Below are 19,445 nucleotides of genomic sequence, written 5' to 3' on the forward strand. Positions count from 1 at the left end.
ATCCGTAATCCGCACCGGAAGTCCGCAAAAGTTACTAGGGATTGCGTCCGTAACGTTACGTGTGTTTTATCTCCTTGTGTCCCATGGAGCCGTAATTCCATGAAATTTCCGTAAAAGTTACTAAAAGTTACTAGTTATTACTAGTAATGCTTTTTTTAATTTTATTTATTTAACTAAATTTGACGATTTAATTAAAATTTTTGTTAAAATTATAATATATTCTGTAGTTTTCTTATGAATAAAATACAAATAAACAATTATAATCTGTTAAATAAAAAATAGTAATACCGTTACGTGTGTATTTACGGCTCCATGGGACACAAGGAGAAAAAACACACGTAACGTTACGGACGCAATCCCTAGTAACTTTTGCGGACTTCCGGTGCGGATTACGGATTACGGGTTCTATGTGACGCCGGCCTTACACTATACACATTATACCGCGTATAAATTTCCGTAAGAAGGGAGATCCTTCGAAGCCGTATCATATTGCTTTACTCACCGCGGCTGCGTTCCGAAATTCACTGCCAGTACTGAAAATCTACAATATACGTTACGTAAACTGTAGATTTTCAGTACTGGCAGTGAATTTCGGAACACAGCCCGCGTGTGAACATGTGTACACGATGTTGTGGCGGGAAGAATTGCAACTGCGATTGAAAACATGATCAGTCGATTGTTTGTGAAACGTTGATGTGGTGTGTGTTACATTTTGTGTTAATATTATTTATTTATAGTAAGTGTTACTATTCGTAAAATATTTATATTCGTGAAATATTTGCTTGTCTTCACGTTCACATAACAATTTTGATAACTTTTACCTCAACGCACGATAGAGGTTATGTTATGAAAATACAACATGGATTTGGAAGCCACTCAAATCTATGAAGAAGAATCTATTGAAAGAACTTCACATGTTCCTGAGGAAGATCTAGCAGTACAGGTTAGTGATCATTAAATGTAATTGTTGTTCCTATCTATATTCTAATAATATAATTTTAAAAAAGGATGGAAAATATGGATTATACATGCTCAATTTTAAATATGGAAATACATAAGAATTTTATTAAGTCAAGTTATATTTTTTCTATAGATTTATAATCTCAAATTATTCAATAAATTTTAACCATTAAGTTTTTTTTATTAGTATTCAAAATATTTTTTTGGGTTACTAATACTATGCATTTTTTAAAACAATTCAGTATAATATATACTTAATATTTTATATTTTGTTAATCGATTATTTTAGGTTGGAACATTAACTATTAATTCCACTGAATATGAAATCAAAAAAGGGATTACAAAAATTGGTAGACATGTTCTTCGTGACATTGTTATAAAGGATATGGTAAGTTTTAGTATTTATTATTTGTGCTAAAAATTAATTGAGTAATGTTTTTATGAGAAAAGAAAGATATGTATTTTGAAAACAATTAAGTATATAAAATTTATCTACAAAAATTAAGAATTAAATAATTCATATTGTAATAGTTCATTTGTAATATTATTTTTTAGTAATATTTAATTTAATCTAAAGTTTTTAGAAAAAAATTGAGTACACAAATTTGAGAATAGTTTAAAACTCTTCTCTCCTAACACTACAATTAGTTTATTGCAATGTATTCTTGATAAAGATTATTCAGGTTCTTTCTTTTCAAAATTCTTTCAAAATTCTTTCTTTTCAAAGTTAATATTATTATGTATGTATTACTTTATATATATGTTAATTAATTAATCTTGATAGGACAATGAAATGCAGATAAAGACTTGCATACAAATTTGAGAATCATTCAAAGCTCATCTTTTTTAGCTTTGCTTTGCTTCAATACATTCTCGTTGAACTTAATTGAACTCCAGAACGTTTTCTCTCCAAGGTTAGCGTTACTGTCCATATAAATTTTGGTAGGACCAGCAAAATGCAAATAATGAAGATCTTTCTTGCTAGGATCTAATCGTGGCCATTCCACATTGCTCACTTTTGGTACTCTGCAACAATGTGGAAAACAAAGATTAATATTATTTAATAAATATCAATATTATAAAATTAATGCTAATATTATTTTGCAATTCTTAATATATTTTTATTTACCCGTCTGTGGCAAAAGAGGCCCAAAAGTCAAGCCAGTGTTGTTGCATATCACGATCCTCTTGCGTTGTTATTGGATCAAAATAAGGAGTATCTAATACAATGAACACGTCGTCACCGTGACTTACTCCTAAAAAAATACAAAATTATAAATAGAATTTTGTTTGTAATATAAATACATTTTAGTATGTAAATTTTCTGAATATAGGCTTCCTGTAGACTTACCGTAATATTTATTGGTAGTGTAGCCAGAAAGGGCTGTGCTCAAGCTTTCTGCTCCGTTGTACGAGTAATAATAATACCAGACAGGATTCTGGTTCACTTTGGCCTGCATTCGTGCAACCTTTTCACTGTCGACCACGAAAAAGCGGTCCCCTGCCATTTGTACCAATTCTTTCGTGCTTCGAGTGTCTATCGGTTTTGTGCCAAGATAATGCTGCTTGATAAGACGAGCGGTCTCGACGTGTCTTTCTCTGGGAAGGGTGTGGTTGAAATCAAGGAACTCCGGTCCAAGAACGTCCCAATTATCATTCAATTGTTTGAGAGCTTCTTCATTGGCGATAAATTCTACGATAATAAATTGGTATCGGTCAAAGTTTGTATATATTTATAATCGTTTAACTCTGCGCATTATCTTACCGGCTACGGGATAGAGGCCTTCTTCGGTTACCACCCCCGTGATCCACGGCACGTCCTGTACGTCACCGCTGCTCACGATTTCGGCGGGCGTTCTGTCGATGAAGGGGGTCGCGTCGCCAACTCTCTCGGGCACCGGCCCGAAGGGGGTGAAAGGATTGTACAAGAACGACTAAAAATTTCATGATCAAATTATTGTCAAGATCACAAGACGGATCGAAACCTTTTTTCTCGCGTTTCAAAAATCGTGATCAGATATTTTCCCGAGACAAAGGAGAAAGAAAACTCACCATAAAATCGCTATCAGCCTGCGCAATCGCGCGTGCTGGACGATGTCTCAAACAGCGAATCATATCTCTAGAGTTACTCGTAGGGCATCCCATCAGAGCACCCAGTTTCTTGGCCTTCTCCTTCGCGTTCTCAGTTTGCGTCCAACAATTGAACGCTGTACCGCTGACCGATATGCCACCTGCATGATGTAAAATCGCATAGACGTAATTTAATTTCCGCGCTGATCGTATAATTGTTTTTCTTACAAAACAACCTAAATACCTTGGAAGAGTCCTGCGCTCATTTTCGACAAGTAATGATAATGTACGCTTGCACCGCCGGCACTCATACCGACCAAAGTAATTTTTTTCGGATTGCCACCGAACCACTCGATGTTCTCCGACACCCAGCGAAGTGCCATGCTCTGATCTTTCAGACCCATATTGCCGGGAACTACGTCATCTTCCGTGCTGAGAAAACCTAATATTTTTTAAGAATAATTTTAGACAAGTTAGACGTAAAACATGCGAATTAAACGAGAAACTTGGCACATTGAGTTAAAATTATTTGCTCTGAATACTATCTGCTTTAAAATATCTGGATAGATAAATGTTTAATATGAGAAATATTGTTTGTAATAGCATATTGATAAAATGCTTATATTGTAACATAATTAGCATGTTATTAAAAGTAATATTTTCTGTAGATATACCGGGTGTTTCAGACCACCCGTCCCACCCTTTTAAAACGTAGGGATGTGCTTGTACAAAAAAATGGCTCAGACAAAATTTGCATGATTTCGAGGGATTTATCTGATGGTGACCTTGACTTTGACCTCACAGTTGATTTTCAACATAGTAGTTTGCAACATGCAACTGCATACTTTTTCTTGAAAGCAACTATGTGTTTTCTTTATACCAATTGATTCGTCTCATTATTTTATGCATAAAAGTATTAAGGTAAGATTCCCAAAAATTGAATATTTTACAAGATATTTTGTATTTTATGTCAAAATACTGTAATTTACAAGCCTCATAACTCGAAAAGTACTTAATGAAAAATAACTTCATTATAGTGTTTTGAAAAGCTCTTGACACCAGCTATTAGATTTTGGAATCAAAAATAGGGGTTTTCATTTTAAAAAATAACTCTGACTTTTAAATGACCTTGAAAATCAACTGCGAGGTCAAAGTCAAGGTCACCATCAGATAAATCCCTCGAAATCATGCAAATTTTGTCTGAGCCATTTTTTTGTACAAGCACATCCCTACGTTTTAAAAGGGTGAGACGGGTGGTCTGAAACACCCGGTATTTTGATATTACGTACCGAGAGGTCCTAGCCGATAGTTAATCGTAACCAATATGACATCGCGATCCATGAGATATTTAGCGCCGTAAAACATACCGCTACCAAATTGGAAAGCGCCACCGTGGATCCAAAACAGTACTGGCAAAGGAGTTTTATTTCCTGTCCGTACTGGTACATAAATATTTAAATATAAACAATCCTCGGCGCCCTCAACCTTATCCATAGGACCAGACGGCAATTGACTGTATTGGAGACACTGAGAACCGAATTTCGTAGCCAATATTTCGCCAGTCCACGCTGGTATCGGTCGAGGTGGCTGCGAGGAAAAACGAGAAGAAAATAACACGCATTCTGAACATTTAACGCGAGCAAAATTATTTTATAAGCTGTAAAAAATAATCAACGAAATATCCGACATCTTTGATCGAACGAAAATCTTAGTGTCTAATACATAAAAATATATAGGCTCGTAATAAATCAATTACAAATTAATAAATGAGGATACCGAGTCAACGTCGGATGATTTTTGCTTATAACTTCAATCACAATTAGTAATTTGGACGACAATTAAGTTTGACAGAAATCTTGACCGAAACGTTTATTGTATTAATAAGAAGATCGTTACAAGCAAGAAACATCTAGCATTGGTTCGTTCATTTATTTGTCATTGACTTAGAAATATTATATATCATTGCGCAGCTATTACATGATACAAAAAACCTGCGCGGCGATACATAACGTTAAAAGTTATAGAATAGGGGGCTTAGTAAATTAATAAATATTTTTTATCGTATGGATTTACTATTGTTTTATTCCATAAGAACATTTTTAAAAAGCTGTCTCTTCAGAGACAGATATTGATTAATTCGATTGTACACTCACTTTGAATCTTAGTTTACCGATCGGCGGCAACGCAAAAGGAACCCCTTCATACGCTTCGTACTGTCTGCCATCCTGCGATATTTTGTAGTAGCCCTTCAATCCTCCTAAGGGAGTCTTCACTCTTGGAGCCGCTTCCTCTGAATTCGCGTGAACGGCTAATCCGAGGCAAAGCAGGACGATCGGTAGTTTCATCAACATGGCTCTTGATTAATGTGTTACCCTTTGCGTGAATTGTCGCGAACTGATTCTCCTCTGGTGCCTGTCATTTATTTTGTTCGGTGATCTTCATCATTATTTGATATATATACGTATACTCATATATGTACACATATGTACATACATATGAATTAGATAAGCGCTATTACAAGCTCTCGAGTTTGATAAGACATATCAGTTGTTATCTTTTAGAAATTATTTTCCGAATAATTAACTCGATTGGGAGAATAGGAAACTATTTATAAAAGAAATAGATCAAACTGATAAAAATTTAAGAATGTATTTTTTGAGAGGTTGGCTTTATCTCGCGACGTATGTTCTTTTGATCTTTTTGGTGAATAGAATACGTAGAAGAAAAACATTTTGATCCTAAACTGATCCGATTTTCAAAATATCAGCAAATGAGAGGAGATTCTTAACTTTTTTCACAGCTTGTATGTGTACATATGCAATTTTGTTGTTGTGTTGCGAGGAAAGATAAGATAAATTTTACATTGATCCCTATTATCAGTATGACGATTTTATACTTCTCAGATTTTTTTTTTTATGGACCAAATCCACTCTTTAATAACATATTTGAGGACTGATAAACGATCGTCAGATAGCAAACGTTGAGTACAGTATTTATAATGTAAGATTTGAATTTCTTTTCAGACAGTGTCGAATATACATGCAGAGATCGAAGCAAGCGGAGATCAGGGATCAACATGGATTTGCGATCTGAATTCCTCCAATAAGACAAAGCTGAACGATGTAATAAATGCTACATATTTTTTTTTACTAGTATCTATGCTTATATTTCGCTATCCTTCCGCTTATATCAAGTATTTTGGTACAATATGTTATATAATTCTGCTTTCAATATTCAAAGATAACCAATTGATACATTTATTTCTAATAAATCGCGCATGAGACATACGCATCTCACACGAGAAACGTTTCAAAGTTATTCTTCAGAATATATAGCAGACTGACTAAAAATAGGAGTTTCGACAATTGCACTTGCAGTCTTTTGAGGTTTTATTTACATTTTTCAAAACTTATCTTGTGATAATGTTATTTATTTTTACAATAAGTGACACATACGCATAAAATGTAGGTCAACCGCAATATCTATAGATAAAAGCTTATTTTGTTTCACAAATTACACATTACCAATAAGCGAAGACCTTTTTTTTCTTTTTTATGATTGATTAAATGATATGAGCCAAAACATCATGATTAAAGTGTGTTGGACCAACAAGTTGGCTCCGCACAACCTCCTCCGTAATTTATAGCAATTAAAGGAACTGCTGTTAACGTTGTGGTCTAATCAGATCTCAGTGGATATATTTAGAAGTCTTGTAGAGTCTATGCCTGATAAGATAAAAGCGGTTTTGACGATGTTAAGCTCATGGAGGATCAACACACAATAATATGTAGGTGGTCATTTTGGCTCATCAGTGTATCGAGATAAAATACTATCATAAAGCGATAAAGCTATGATAGAAATAATAAAAGTTATCGAGCGTAAATTTTACGATATGTAATTTTAGCTAGTTTGCAATTAAACGAGATGATTATGAAAATAATGTACGCATGCATCACAGCTTATATAATTGATGTTGCTTTTTATGCTACACTTTCGTAATTTACAGCAATTAAATTTAATGCATCCTTATGATAAGTATTGTAATCTGCGACGAACACTTGTCGCTTATCATTTTTACATTATCATCTTCCTGCTCTTGATTTTCCCTTTGTTGATTTAACTTTTCTGTCAATTTGCATATTTCTCAACACATTTTGATACAACTGTTTTTAATTTATTTCAACAAAACAGCTAATCGTATTATTTACTTGAAAACGTGTCGCTTAGTAAGATGAATTAATCGTAATTTTTTTTATTTTTTACTTTTTTGAGATAGTATTAATACAAAAATTATGGCATGCTAGCGCTTAATATGGGAATTTAAATTGTAGCACTATTTTTATTTTATATTATCTCTATCTATTAACCCCTTCACTGTCAGTGACGCATATATATGCGAAAAATAGTCGTGTCACTTTTGCTTCACGTGTACATGCGACGTGTATATGCGCATCTGGAAAAAGTATATTTATACTATTACGATTTGATTGTGCTTGGGTTTTTGAGGTCGCTGAAACTGAATCTGAAATCGGATTTTCAAATAACCATATTGGATCCGCTATCTTGAATTTTGAAAATATGATATCATATTCGGATTCAGCGACCTCAAAAACCTTTATACTGAAATCTTCATGCAATTTTGAAAACTTTCCACAACACATTTTTGACACGAAAGGTTCTTTTTCGCCTGACAGTGAAGGGATTAATTATTACATAACTATGTTATGTTAATATTATATAATTATATGTTATATAGGTTTTAGATATCACGTGCTTGTTTCTAACACTTCGACTGCACCATATCATTTGTATTTGGATGATATATTGTTTTCTCAAAGATACATGGATAGTTGACAGCTTTAACTCAATTAGGAATGATTTTATTAAATATTTATAAAAATATTGAATAAAAACAATAAAATAACATTGATTAAAAAATCATATTATTATTATAATATAGTACATTGAAAACGCTCGAAATTAGCTCGGCAGTCAAAGCGTTAATATGAAAATAAGATAAAGAGACGGTTTTCAAAACATCAAATTACTTAAAAATTTAAGAATTCTTACCTTTTATCAACGTGTTTTTCTTTTTTATTCACAGCTAATACTGAAGCCAAATCGTTCGTACGAACTCAAGGATGGAAGTGTCATTGAATTCGGAAAGGTATCTGCGGTTTATCGCAAATGTCGTTCGACAAATGACATGGTCATACCAGAAACGCCCGCTCCGGCAAGGCAAAAAGGAACGGGTACAATAATTCCGAATACACCTGACTCATCGTTTGTAAGTATATATCTTTACGCGATAATTCAGTTTGCGCGACCTTCATGTATTAATGCGTCTATCTCATATTAAAAATAGAACAATTCATCCGCTGTGGACAGCGACGGATCTATTATTCTTGGTACTCAAGGAGACGAGGAAACCGGTATCTTTCGCCAGCCGCTAATTCCACGACAACGTCAATCCAACATCAGTAAACAGAATTCCTCCATCGTTTCCTGCAATAATGAGAGCGACGATTCGCAAATCGTGCTGCATACGTCGGATACTAACGTTGATGAAAATCAGGGAACTAATATATTCGATATGGAAACACAGAATTTCGAGAAAGGACACAGTATGGTGTCAGACTCCATTTATGATGTAGAGACGCAAAAATTTTCCACGGATGCATCCGAGCATTCCGTTGAAGCGAATACTAAAGCTAGCAAGCAATTTTCCAAACCGGACGTGCAAAATAAAACAACTGGCAATTCTGCGACGGATATTCACGATTTGGAAACACAAATTTATATGAGCGATATTAGCGAACTGGAGACTCAAAGAAGCAAGGAGAATATTGAAAAGGTAACAGCGAAGAAGCTTACGACAAATATTTATGATGTAGAAACGCAAAACTGTATCAGTGATAGTGACAAAGGTGACATTGAGGTTCAAGAATTCAAGAATGATAAGAATAAAAGCCGGGAGGGAAATTTAGATCAAATTGAGCACAATATTGACAATTTGGAGACGCAGAGATTAAATAATAAGCGTATCACGGAGGATATATCTGACATGGAAACTCAACTCGAATTGGACGGCACTACAAATGCAACGAACGATATATCGGATCAAGAAACTCAACTTCAAACAAATGACGAACAAGCTGATAAGGACAAAAATAAGGATAATGCAGTAAATACTATTAAAAGTGGAACAAGTTACGAGAATATGGGATTATTGAGATCTGGATCTAGCAGTCCCAGATCTTTGAACTTATCCTCACCAGGAATCGATGAAGACGCCCCTTCCTCACCGTTAAACCAAAGCGGACATTTGTTGGAATCGTCGGATTTATTGGAATTTTTTGCCGAGGGCATCGATAAATCAGACGAAGTGCAAACCTGTAACGCCGTATCCACGCCGAAATCGCGAGCAAAAGCATCGTCTGGAACAGAAAATAGCTCCGGAAACAGATCAAATACACCGGACAGTAAAGACGAGGACGATGTGGAAAACATCTTCGATGCTCCCACTCAACTCGTCAATCCCAAGTTCGAAACTTCAGCATTGAAAGATGCCGACAAGGAAGACACGTTTGCAATGCGTAACCTGCCGCAGAAGAAGCGCGAAACGTCTCGATCGAAGCAAACTGACGATGATTCAGAAACGGATGCAGAGGAATATATAGAAGAGCTCGCTAAGAAGGAGCGGGAATCCTCGAACAACGAAAGTGCGAGTAAGAAAAATGATCCAGGCACGAGCGTCGAATCTGAAGATATGTTCGACGTACCTACGCAACGATTTAACGACCGCGTGATCGATGATACATCAAATTCGTCAATCAATCGATTATCAAATATGAACGAAACCGACGTTGTTGACAACGCCGCACATGATCAAGACAAACGGACAGACATTTCTTCGATGGATATTGATGACATGAAAGCGACTCAACTTATTTTACCACAAAAAGCTTCAGACTCTCCATCAAAAAATAATCAAAATGACGTGGATGATATGGCACCTACGCAAATTATTAACGCGAATATTAATGCGCCAAAGTCAATTATTGCGTCAGAAAATCTTGATCAGGAAGATATAGATTACGAAATGGCACCCACTCAAATAATCGGTGAAGAGCGAAGAAATTTCGAGCGCGAGAAAACCGGTAAGTCTTCCAATGTGAATCTAAATGACACGATAGAACAAAATCTCAACGAAATGTTTGATGATATATGTAGCGAGAATATCCACGAATCCCAACAGATGTCGACTCAGAACTTGGAAAAAATTCTAGATTCATCGGCATCCGATAACGATTTATCTACCACTGCCGCAGATAAGGTGCTACAAACGAGATTAAGAAAGAAGAAACACGCATCCTACAGTCAGTCTTCGCGTAATTCATCTGGTATTAAAACGAACGCTGATAACAATGTAGACACTGATTCACAGAATTCGGATACTCTTTTTATCACTACAAAACGGAAGAGAAATATCATAAAAGATACGCAGGAGCTCGTAGAATCAATGGAAGACACGCCGTCTGAAAACGCTAATTCTTCACACATGTCGAAGGCGGATAATGAGAAGACCGAAGATAATAGTGCAGCTACGAGATCTAGCAAGAGAAGGAAGAGGCTGCCGAAATTGAAAAACAAATCCGATACGGATCCGACGTTAAACGACGATGACATAAGCGACACGAGTGAGACCAAGAAAACAAATCTTCGAAGAATGAGATCGATGAAACCAAGCGATGGAGCTACGAGCGAACGAGTCTTGGAAAAACATTCGAGCAAAGTCGCCGCCGATGACGCAGAAAACTCCACGACTGAATCGAATATTTATGCACCTTGCCCGTTGAGAAATGGACAAGGTGTGGAAATATCAAATGCATTCTTCGAGAATGACGATGACATTCTATCACGCTTACCAGCTGTTAGAATATCAGGGACACTCTCGAATCCGGGGAGTCCTTCTGCGTCATCGACATCGACTGTGCACACTGTAAGATCCAAGCAGAGAGTCACAAAAGATAGAAATAAGAAAAAATCGAAGAAATCACTGCGCAAGCAAAGCGTCGAGGACTCTGAGAAAGATAAAGATTTGAATGAGGTAAAAGGTGAAGCATCAATCCCGCTGCTCGACAATTCATCGAGTCTTGAGACTCGGAAGAGCAAGATATTGAATCCTGCGGATTCCTCCGAAGACTCGGACTGTGACTTGAATATACGATTCAAACAAGTTGCCGAGAGAATTCTGACTAAACAGCCGAGTTACCAGAAATCGCGGAATAAAGGAAGTATACAAAATGCGAGCGACTCCGCCGTGCCTGACGAGAAAAGAAATATGCGCACTTCTAACGTATCGAAGAATCCGAAGCAAAATGCTGATGCTGACGCTGAGTCGACAAATCTTCGGCGGGCCAGTTCAAGATTGACGCGACAAAATGACGAGAGTTCGCGTGCTTCTAAGGAAGAAGATTCCGCGGAAAGAACAGCTGCGAAATTTATAAAGTCAGAAACGAAGTCTGTTGTTAGACGAAAGAGAGGTTTGAACGCGACGGAAGAAAATGTAGAAGATACTAATCTGAAAAAGCGAAAAGCAAATCAAGTTATCGAGGAGAGTGCAGTGTCTACGCGCGGTCGAAGAAGCGTAATGAAAGCCGCTGACAGGCAATTCCCAAATAATCTTGAGTCCGCTAAAAGCAACTCGCGCGAAAATTCACCGGTAATTGAGAGTACGAAATCTTCCAAAGATAGCCAGGCAGTATCTAAAGCTGCAGCGGTGATTGAGAGTCAAAAGGTTGTCTTAAATCCGAAAACAGATGAGAACGCCGATTCCGGGAGATCCAACGTTAAACGAACCAGGCGTAAAATTAATGAAAGTCAAACTACTACAAGCACTAGTGCGGATGAAAATAGCAGCAAAAATAAGCAAATCCAAACTAAAGAAGAGAAAACAAATTTAAGTCTAATAAGAAGCAAGCATTTGAAGATTGTGCTTAGTCCTGTAAAAATCCCTATGACGAGCTCTGTACGAGACGAATCGCAAGAAGTGGAGATGATCATGGGAACAATTTTGAGTGACGTGCACGACAAGAATTTATCGATTAGAGAAAGCAGCAGCGCGAAGATATTTAAAAAAGAATCGAGAATTGGACGCAGGAACCGAGCGAGCGCGGATATCAAAACTGATTCAACTTTAACTGAGAGCAGCGTGTCATCTGATGTAGACGACTCTGATAATTGTGCGCCGAAAGCTAAACGCGGAAAACTCACAAAAAGTTCAGTTCCTTCACAAACAAGAGCGCGAGTCTCGGAAAAGAAAGAAATATTTAAGAGACCCACTCGTGCCAATAAGACTTCAATTCTTGATTCCTCCATGGAAAGTACGACAGACAGAGATAGTCTATGCAGTTCAAGAAGTGACGTTTCGTCGAGCTCCAGAGCTTCACGATCGAGAACAGCGGGTGCCAGAAGAAAAGAAAAGATCGGGATGCATCAAAGTAGCCCTTCGGACGACAGTCGTCCTTCTTCAAGAATGAATACGAGCCTGGAAACCACATCTCCCGTTTCAGTGTCTTCCAGAACGCGTAGAAGCATGTCCATTTTGAGTAATTTGACACCAACCTCAACGCGACACCGGATCTTATTTACAGGTATAACGGAAGATTACAGCAAAATTGTCAAAACATTAGGTGAGTGTATAATGAAAGCGAGAAATTCTCTCGCATATGAACTGAAGAAAGAAAATCGCAACATTATTTACAATTGCTTATCTTAATTTTACAGGTGGAATCAAAGTGGAAGAACCGGCAAAGTGCTCCGTTCTGGTCACTGATAAAGTTCGCAGAACGTATAAATTCTTGTGCACGCTAGCGCAGGGCGTGCCTGTAGTATCAATCGACTGGTTAAAAGACAGTGAATCGGCAGCACGATTCTTAGATTGGGAGGGTTACATATTGAAAGATCCCGCAGCCGAAGCTAAATTCGGTTTCAGATTAAGAAAGAGTCTTGAGAAGGCTAAGGAGAAAAGATTACTGGACGGCTACACCGTCGTACTGACGCCGGGCGTTGCGCCACCACCTGTACAAGAATTAAAAGGCAAGTCGAAAACTTAATTTTTACTCTTGCATAAAATACTCTGCAAATTTGTGTAATAAGATTATATTAGATTAGATTAAATTATAAGATTATATTTTTGCAGATATGGTAAAGTCTTCCGGAGCGAAGGCTCTGTTACGTCCGCCAGCCAAATGGTCTGAAAGAACGGTGATAATATCTCGTGAGGAAGATTTGTCGAATGCAAGAAAATTTCTCGCAAAAGCACCGAAAGCCATTACTATACAATCTACGGAATTTATTCTAACTGGTATTCTAAGACAGGAAATGGATTTTGATAAATTTAGATTAATGTAAGTACGAGTAAATTTTCAACTATATGTATTAATATCGTATGTATCATCGCGATATTCGGATATTTGTTTATTATATTAATTACAATTATCGGTTACAAAGGCTAGTCCATGTTGGCACCATTAGTCACATTTCTCATAAATAAAAATTGGTGCAATCAGATTATAAATTTTTCTTCTAATCTATGAATATTTTAATAGTGTCCGTTTTAACGACATCGTTTTACATTTCGGATATTCCAAAGTAGTACAAAATTTTAATAACTTTTTAAAATTATATTTTATATCATATAAATTGTCATTACCGATTCTTCTGAATTTTATTTTATATATTTATACATAATATTGAGATGTAATATTATGTATAAATACAAAAAAATTCGGAAAGAATAAAAAAATATTCTTTATGTACTATTCAACCCCATCTATTAATAATTTAAGAACGTTTTATTTAAAAGATATCAGTCCAGTGTTGGAATTTATTAGTTTTAATACAAATTATTCGCGAATTCAATGTATTCTTTAACTTTATACTTTAATAAAATATGTATACGAAATATGCTTGTATAGACAATGACACACAAGTGCATTCTCATTAACTAGAAATCTTTATTTCCGTTTTACTTTTCTTCATATAATCATTCTGATGCTTATATTAATACATAATAATAGGCGATTTCTTCGCGCGAAAACTTGAGATATATTTCGTAATTCTGTTGAAGTATCACTGATCACAGTACGCGAGAGTTGCGTTCTGATTAAACATTCTCGAGTTGACTCGAATTGTTGAACGTAGCTCCATTTATGCGTGTGCTTCGCTGCAGTACGCGGCAATATGACAATTTCCGTTTGCAAAAATGAATAGCAAAAGTCGCGACATTTATCGTTCGCTCATTTCAAACATGATTGTTTACTCATCTCGAAAATAACTGCTCATACGCGACGTACGCAGAAACACACGCATAAATGCTCTACATTAGCGATTTACTTAACATTTATTATAAATCTAATATAAATCATATAAACAAAAAAAAGAATTTAAGAAGTCATAACTTATTAATATATAGCACACGCAAAAGATCAATATGGTATTACCATACTATCCCTATACAAAAAGAAAAAAAATGTCATGCAAACTCCAGATTCATGCGAAGTAAGCAGTAGTCGAAGTACGCGATATATATTATTTTGTACTTTTATAAGTAACGTGATATCCGTGCTATCGACATAAATGAAAATTATAAAAGCACGAGCTACCGTGCCGACCTTACGTTGGATAAGAACCTATGGCTAAATGCATTTTCGACATTAAAGAGTGTTATATATATATTTTTTTTTTATTCCGGTCGTCTTAGGCGGAAGGTAAGTCTTGTGAGATGAGATCTAACTCGACAACGCCTGCCGCGAAGATAGGAACGTGCGTAATCTGAAATCAAAATAGAATTAATTAGTCCAAGAATGCTAAAAAAATGAGACGTGCTAGAAAATATTTCTAAACATGATTGTAGATTGCGAAATACAGATGATGTGCATTACACAAGCAAATAATCGAGAAAAAAAATTAATATGAATGTATATATATATATATATATATATATATATATATATATATATATACATATATGGTGATGTGAGTCGTCACGCGTGAAATAGTTCGTTCCGATAACGAATATAAGACGCAATACGCAGCTCGACCTTTCGCATATGATAATTTGCAACGGAAAAGAAAATGTGAAGGTGTCAGCTGCCGAAACCTGATTCAAAAAGCAAATTTAGAAGCTGAGAGTGCGATAAGAAAAACAAACTAAATACAGCGTGAACAAAAGAGATTTCGTTATTATAATTTTTTTATCAGACGTTTTGTTTGAGAAAAAATTGAGACTGGCGTAGAATGCTATCGACTCTCCTGCCAATTTATCGAAGTGAATCGGAGACGAAAATGTGCCAGATTTTTTTGTTTTGTTTTCTGTACATTAAGATAAACAAAAGATGCTTCAAAAAAATCAGAACGGAATGATGAAAAAATATTAGCGAATAGAATGGCGTCGATTTTTCTCAGACACAAGAGCAGTTATTTTTTTTAAGACAAAAGGAAGATGATTTTGAAGAGGGGGGGGGGGGAAAAAAAAGATGAATATTCATAGCTACTACGTAGAATCGTAGCTACTCATAAAAAATGCGCAGTTAGCGCGGTGTTTCACCTCTGCAAATTACGCCTTGCTCTTGCCGGCCTGCCGTTTATTGTGTTCGGTATTCATCAGCTTGGTGAGAATCTTTCTAGAATGGCCGCTCGGGTCGAAGTGATTGGTATGGGCGACAGCCTCGCGTTTGCTTCTCTGCTTACCGCCGTGCGCGGTGAAGATATGTTTATCGTAATCGTAGTTGAAGTGCTCGTACTCGTCGAAATGCGCCTCGGACATAGCTCTCGATTGATCCTCAGGGACGTTCAAAGAAAACAAGTCGCTGTGCGACGCGAACAACGGATTGCGTAAACCGCTCGTAACACACTCGGCAACAGCTCAACCGAAGGATCGGTTCGATACTGAGTGCGCCGCGTTCGCCGCACCGGGTTTATATATACGACAGGTTTCGCGCGGCCGCGCATACACGAATCGTCACAGTGCCGGCACCACAGCCGGTCTTGCCGCCAGGTTCAGACACTTCGACGATATACGGCGTGTTTTCTCTTCAAGTTTACTGATTATTCTAAATGAATACGCCTAATTTCGTGCAAAAAATCTGTTTTTTTGCACAAGATTGCACAGCTGCGCAATAAGAAGAAATTATTGGCGCATAAAGATGCTCGCCCATATGGATTGCCATATCACACCGATAACGTATCGAGAGTTATTAGGACTCGACTTTTTCGCAAAGTTATGTAATTTCTACACTTGAATTATCTATGTAGTCGGTCGAATTTGGAGAGAAACAAATAAGATTTGTTGCATAATGTTATTACGGATTAATCACTCATGAAATATCGGTTGGAACTTGCACGATGTGTCGAAAAAACTTCTGTGAGTAAATCGTCAAGTGTACAGCAACAAAAGTCAGATATAAATAAACAGATGGAACTACGGGGCGGAAGATAAGAATACGCGTCGTGTTGTCATCTGTAGCCAGCCCTGACATCAGCGAAACACTAGCATATGTATTCAGCTGTATGCCGCTTCAGTCATATACTTTGTCGATGCTCTGTTTAAAGTAGTTTTACTACTATGGATCTCATAATTGCTGCACTCGAATTTATCTTCGAACATACATTTGTACAACGAATAGATTCGTCAACTTACGAATATAGTTAAAAATAAATTACATAATAATTAAATAATTAGAGAACAATAATTAAAAGTAAAAGTAATTGAGAAATTAAATATTCGGATGTCTGGATTTTATTTAGGAATATAAACTAGAATGATGCAACGTGTTTGTTTCTCGTAGAATCATCCGATATCGACAGCGTTAATTTAAAGTCTCATTTCTTCAACGCGCGTGACTTCCTACGATAACTGATAACAAGATTTTGCCGTTGTACCCAGTGGTCATTACTCACGTGGCTAATCTATACGTCGAGACGCACGCGGCCTAGAAAATTCCAACACGTAAGCTCAAACATCAAACAGATGCATTACCTTCTATAGGACACTGCATCGATACCAGACAAGCACATAGCAGTGTTATTTTGAACAAAACATGTTTTATTTCTCATTGTACTGCCTTTCATTTAAAGCAATATATATTTTATTTTAAAATTTAGAAAAGTATATAAGTAAAGTAAAAATTTTGCATAATTACATGTTATTTCCCTCCATTAAATTAAAATAAATTTGCAAAAATATGAAAGGGAGAAAGATAAATTAGCTGTAAGTATACATATTTCATAATTCAACAGCATTTCTACTGTTGATAGCAAAAGCGTAACAAGCAGCGTCGAGTTTATATACCGTAAAGTGTAAAACTTTCAATCCACCTCGTTAGACGCGCAATAAGACGCTTGTAAAAAGGACATAAACATCCTGGGAAACATTTTGTTATTACATTCACCGATCGTATACGATCGTACATGAATATTAACACGTACGGCAAATGTTGCGAGGGGAAAGCCGATATCAGCAAAGTTGATTTCTGCGTCGTAGGATACCGACGAGGCGAAGCTATCGGAGCGTAAAAGACGCGTTACGCCACTGACGAAATTTCTCGATTAAATGATTTTATGTCCTTGAACCGCCATTCACGTCGCACGGCTGCAAGTCCGGCAATTTTTTCATCTTTTTCATCATGCGAATTTCATTTAGCAAGTGATTTAGAATTTTACCGGCGAATTAGTCATTTAATTAACGATAACGTCGGATTCTGAGATAACGATGTCATAATTAAAATATCCTGATAGCGCATTTCAATATTGCCATTTACAAAGAAATGTGAGAAACATTTACAATCAATAACGCGTGCATGTTTGCACTCGTCACCAAATAAATATATAATATTCATCGAAACATACACTAACGCAAATTAATGTGTGGAATGTGTCTTGATAAACCGTATCACAATATTTATTTGATTTGTCAGCCGGTATTATTAATAATGAGTTAGATAAATTATTATTCATACAATTCACAGGTGTTTTTTTACGATTAAGTGTCGCGCCCGAATTTGGCATTATTGTTTACATTCAAAATATCGAATTCGTCGTTCGATCACGGCGCAATTTAATTTTCAAGATTAAGTATTGATACGGACGATTATCTCGGCTAGGAGCGGAATACGTGCTCGTGTTCGTGTTCTTGTTGACACATTGTGCGACGTTTAATTATAACTTGCGGAATACGTTATCTGCGCGAAGTCAGCGAAAGACAAAGTCCGATTGCGATTCTTTCTCTTTCTCATGCGTATAAAAGCGCCGGTGTGCACTGAGAAAATATCATAGTAGATTCACAAATTCGAAAGATGACGACGATATGCGAAAGGATACCAAGTGTGAATACGAAATACCGTTAATCAATCGTATTCTGATGGGTTCGCGCATTAAATTGCTCGCATTTTATTTGCATTTGATGTGCTGTCGGATAGGTGACTAGTCGAGAATCCTTCTAGGCGGCTTCGGAAACAGGTTTTGCCGAGCAGTATAATAGGAAAACGCTAATTCAATGCTTTAATATTTGTATGATGCTCTCAAAGCGCTGTCTTGGCAGCATTGGAAAGCTCCTTCAAAGAGAAATTTTGAGTAAAATTGTTTTTTTTTATAGGAATATTTGGTGTGCACAATGTGCTGTTTTAATATATGTAAATTTTATTATATTATTAAACAAATATTTAATGCAAAAAAAAACTTTGGGTATATATGTAATAAAATTGTTTTATTTAATTATAATTATATTATTTAAATATTTAATAGACTATCTCACTATTAATTATATCTCACTATGAATTTAATCTCATTGAGGATTCATTTTGCAGATTTATATTAATTCCTTTTTTTTTTAATTTTAATTAATAAATGTTTAATATTTAAAATTTAGTCCTTTTTGCGAATTACTCAATATAAGATCTGAGATCAAAAATAAATCTGCATATTGGTTGAAATAAAAATGATTTATTAGAATAATAAATAGTTTGCTCTTCTAGAAATTATGATATGCACAATTTAAAATACTTTAAAAATTGAACTTTTATAATTGATTGAAAATAATAAAAAGAACTTTTATATCAATATGTGGTTAGCACTATCTCAATCTTGAGAGTATAAATATTGCATGTTATTCTGTTATTCTGGCAAGTTGACCTGTAACACACATACAAAAGTAAATTCAGATTAGAGCTGGCTTTAAAATAATTAATATTTAAGAAATAATTACTGTGCATATTGAACTTTTTATTTCTCTTTTAAAGCAAATATCTAATAAATAAATAATAAAAAGAAACTCAATTGTTGGCAATAATAATAAATATGTTAAAAATAATTATGAATATTATTTTACCGAACATTGTACTGAATGTTTCAAA

The 19,445-nt window shown here is 35.7% G+C and overlaps 3 protein-coding genes across 5 annotated transcripts; 1 reads left to right on the forward strand and 2 right to left on the reverse strand.

The window, feature by feature from the left end:
- Positions 1-569: 569 nt before the first annotated feature.
- Positions 570-14,285, forward strand: LOC105680086 (serine-rich adhesin for platelets). Of its 3 annotated transcripts, none has more exons than XM_067349859.1 (8): positions 570-698; positions 837-943; positions 1,250-1,348; positions 6,054-6,152; positions 8,135-8,317; positions 8,396-12,725; positions 12,820-13,131; positions 13,235-14,285. In XM_067349859.1, exons 2-8 carry the CDS (start codon positions 860-862, stop codon positions 13,444-13,446), a joined length of 5,319 nt encoding a protein of 1,772 aa, XP_067205960.1. In that variant the 5' UTR covers positions 570-698; positions 837-859; the 3' UTR covers positions 13,447-14,285. The 3 variants fall into 3 exon arrangements, with proteins under 3 accessions (XP_067205960.1, XP_067205950.1, XP_067205939.1); XM_067349849.1 differs by having other exon boundaries at positions 575-736; XM_067349838.1 differs by having other exon boundaries at positions 575-943.
- On the reverse strand, positions 1,210-5,418 carry LOC105679523 (venom carboxylesterase-6). The gene is made up of 8 exons (XM_067350151.1): positions 5,184-5,418; positions 4,320-4,617; positions 3,275-3,472; positions 3,013-3,191; positions 2,726-2,894; positions 2,312-2,653; positions 2,090-2,216; positions 1,210-1,986 (listed from the first exon to the last, which is right to left on the reverse strand). The coding sequence occupies exons 1-8, from the start codon at positions 5,379-5,381 to the stop codon at positions 1,791-1,793; spliced, it is 1,707 nt and encodes a 568-aa protein (XP_067206252.1). The 5' UTR covers positions 5,382-5,418; the 3' UTR covers positions 1,210-1,790.
- Positions 14,032-16,013, reverse strand: LOC136998120 (nuclear protein 1). The gene is made up of 2 exons (XM_067350389.1): positions 15,644-16,013; positions 14,032-14,868 (listed from the first exon to the last, which is right to left on the reverse strand). The coding sequence occupies exon 1, from the start codon at positions 15,860-15,862 to the stop codon at positions 15,653-15,655; it is 210 nt and encodes a 69-aa protein (XP_067206490.1). The 5' UTR covers positions 15,863-16,013; the 3' UTR covers positions 14,032-14,868; positions 15,644-15,652.
- Positions 16,014-19,445: the final 3,432 nt, after the last annotated feature.

This window comes from Linepithema humile, chromosome 1 (genome assembly GCF_040581485.1).
Source record: "Linepithema humile isolate Giens D197 chromosome 1, Lhum_UNIL_v1.0, whole genome shotgun sequence".
NCBI lineage: Eukaryota > Metazoa > Arthropoda > Insecta > Hymenoptera > Formicidae > Linepithema > Linepithema humile.

Coding starts and splice junctions, on each gene's coding strand:
- LOC105680086 (XM_067349859.1), top strand. CDS start 860: ATGGATTTGGAAGCCACTCAAATCTATGAAGAAGAATCTATTGAAAGA. Junction 6,153..8,134: donor ATAAGACAAAGCTGAACGAT/GTAATAAATGCT, acceptor TTTTATTCACAG/CTAATACTGAAGCCAAATCG. Junction 12,726..12,819: donor CAAAATTGTCAAAACATTAG/GTGAGTGTATAA, acceptor TTAATTTTACAG/GTGGAATCAAAGTGGAAGAA.
- LOC105679523 (XM_067350151.1), bottom strand. CDS start 5,381: ATGTTGATGAAACTACCGATCGTCCTGCTTTGCCTCGGATTAGCCGTT. Junction 2,895..3,012: donor AGGCTGATAGCGATTTTATG/GTGAGTTTTCTT, acceptor TGAAATTTTTAG/TCGTTCTTGTACAATCCTTT. Junction 2,217..2,311: donor CACTACCAATAAATATTACG/GTAAGTCTACAG, acceptor GTATTTTTTTAG/GAGTAAGTCACGGTGACGAC.
- LOC136998120 (XM_067350389.1), bottom strand. CDS start 15,862: ATGTCCGAGGCGCATTTCGACGAGTACGAGCACTTCAACTACGATTAC.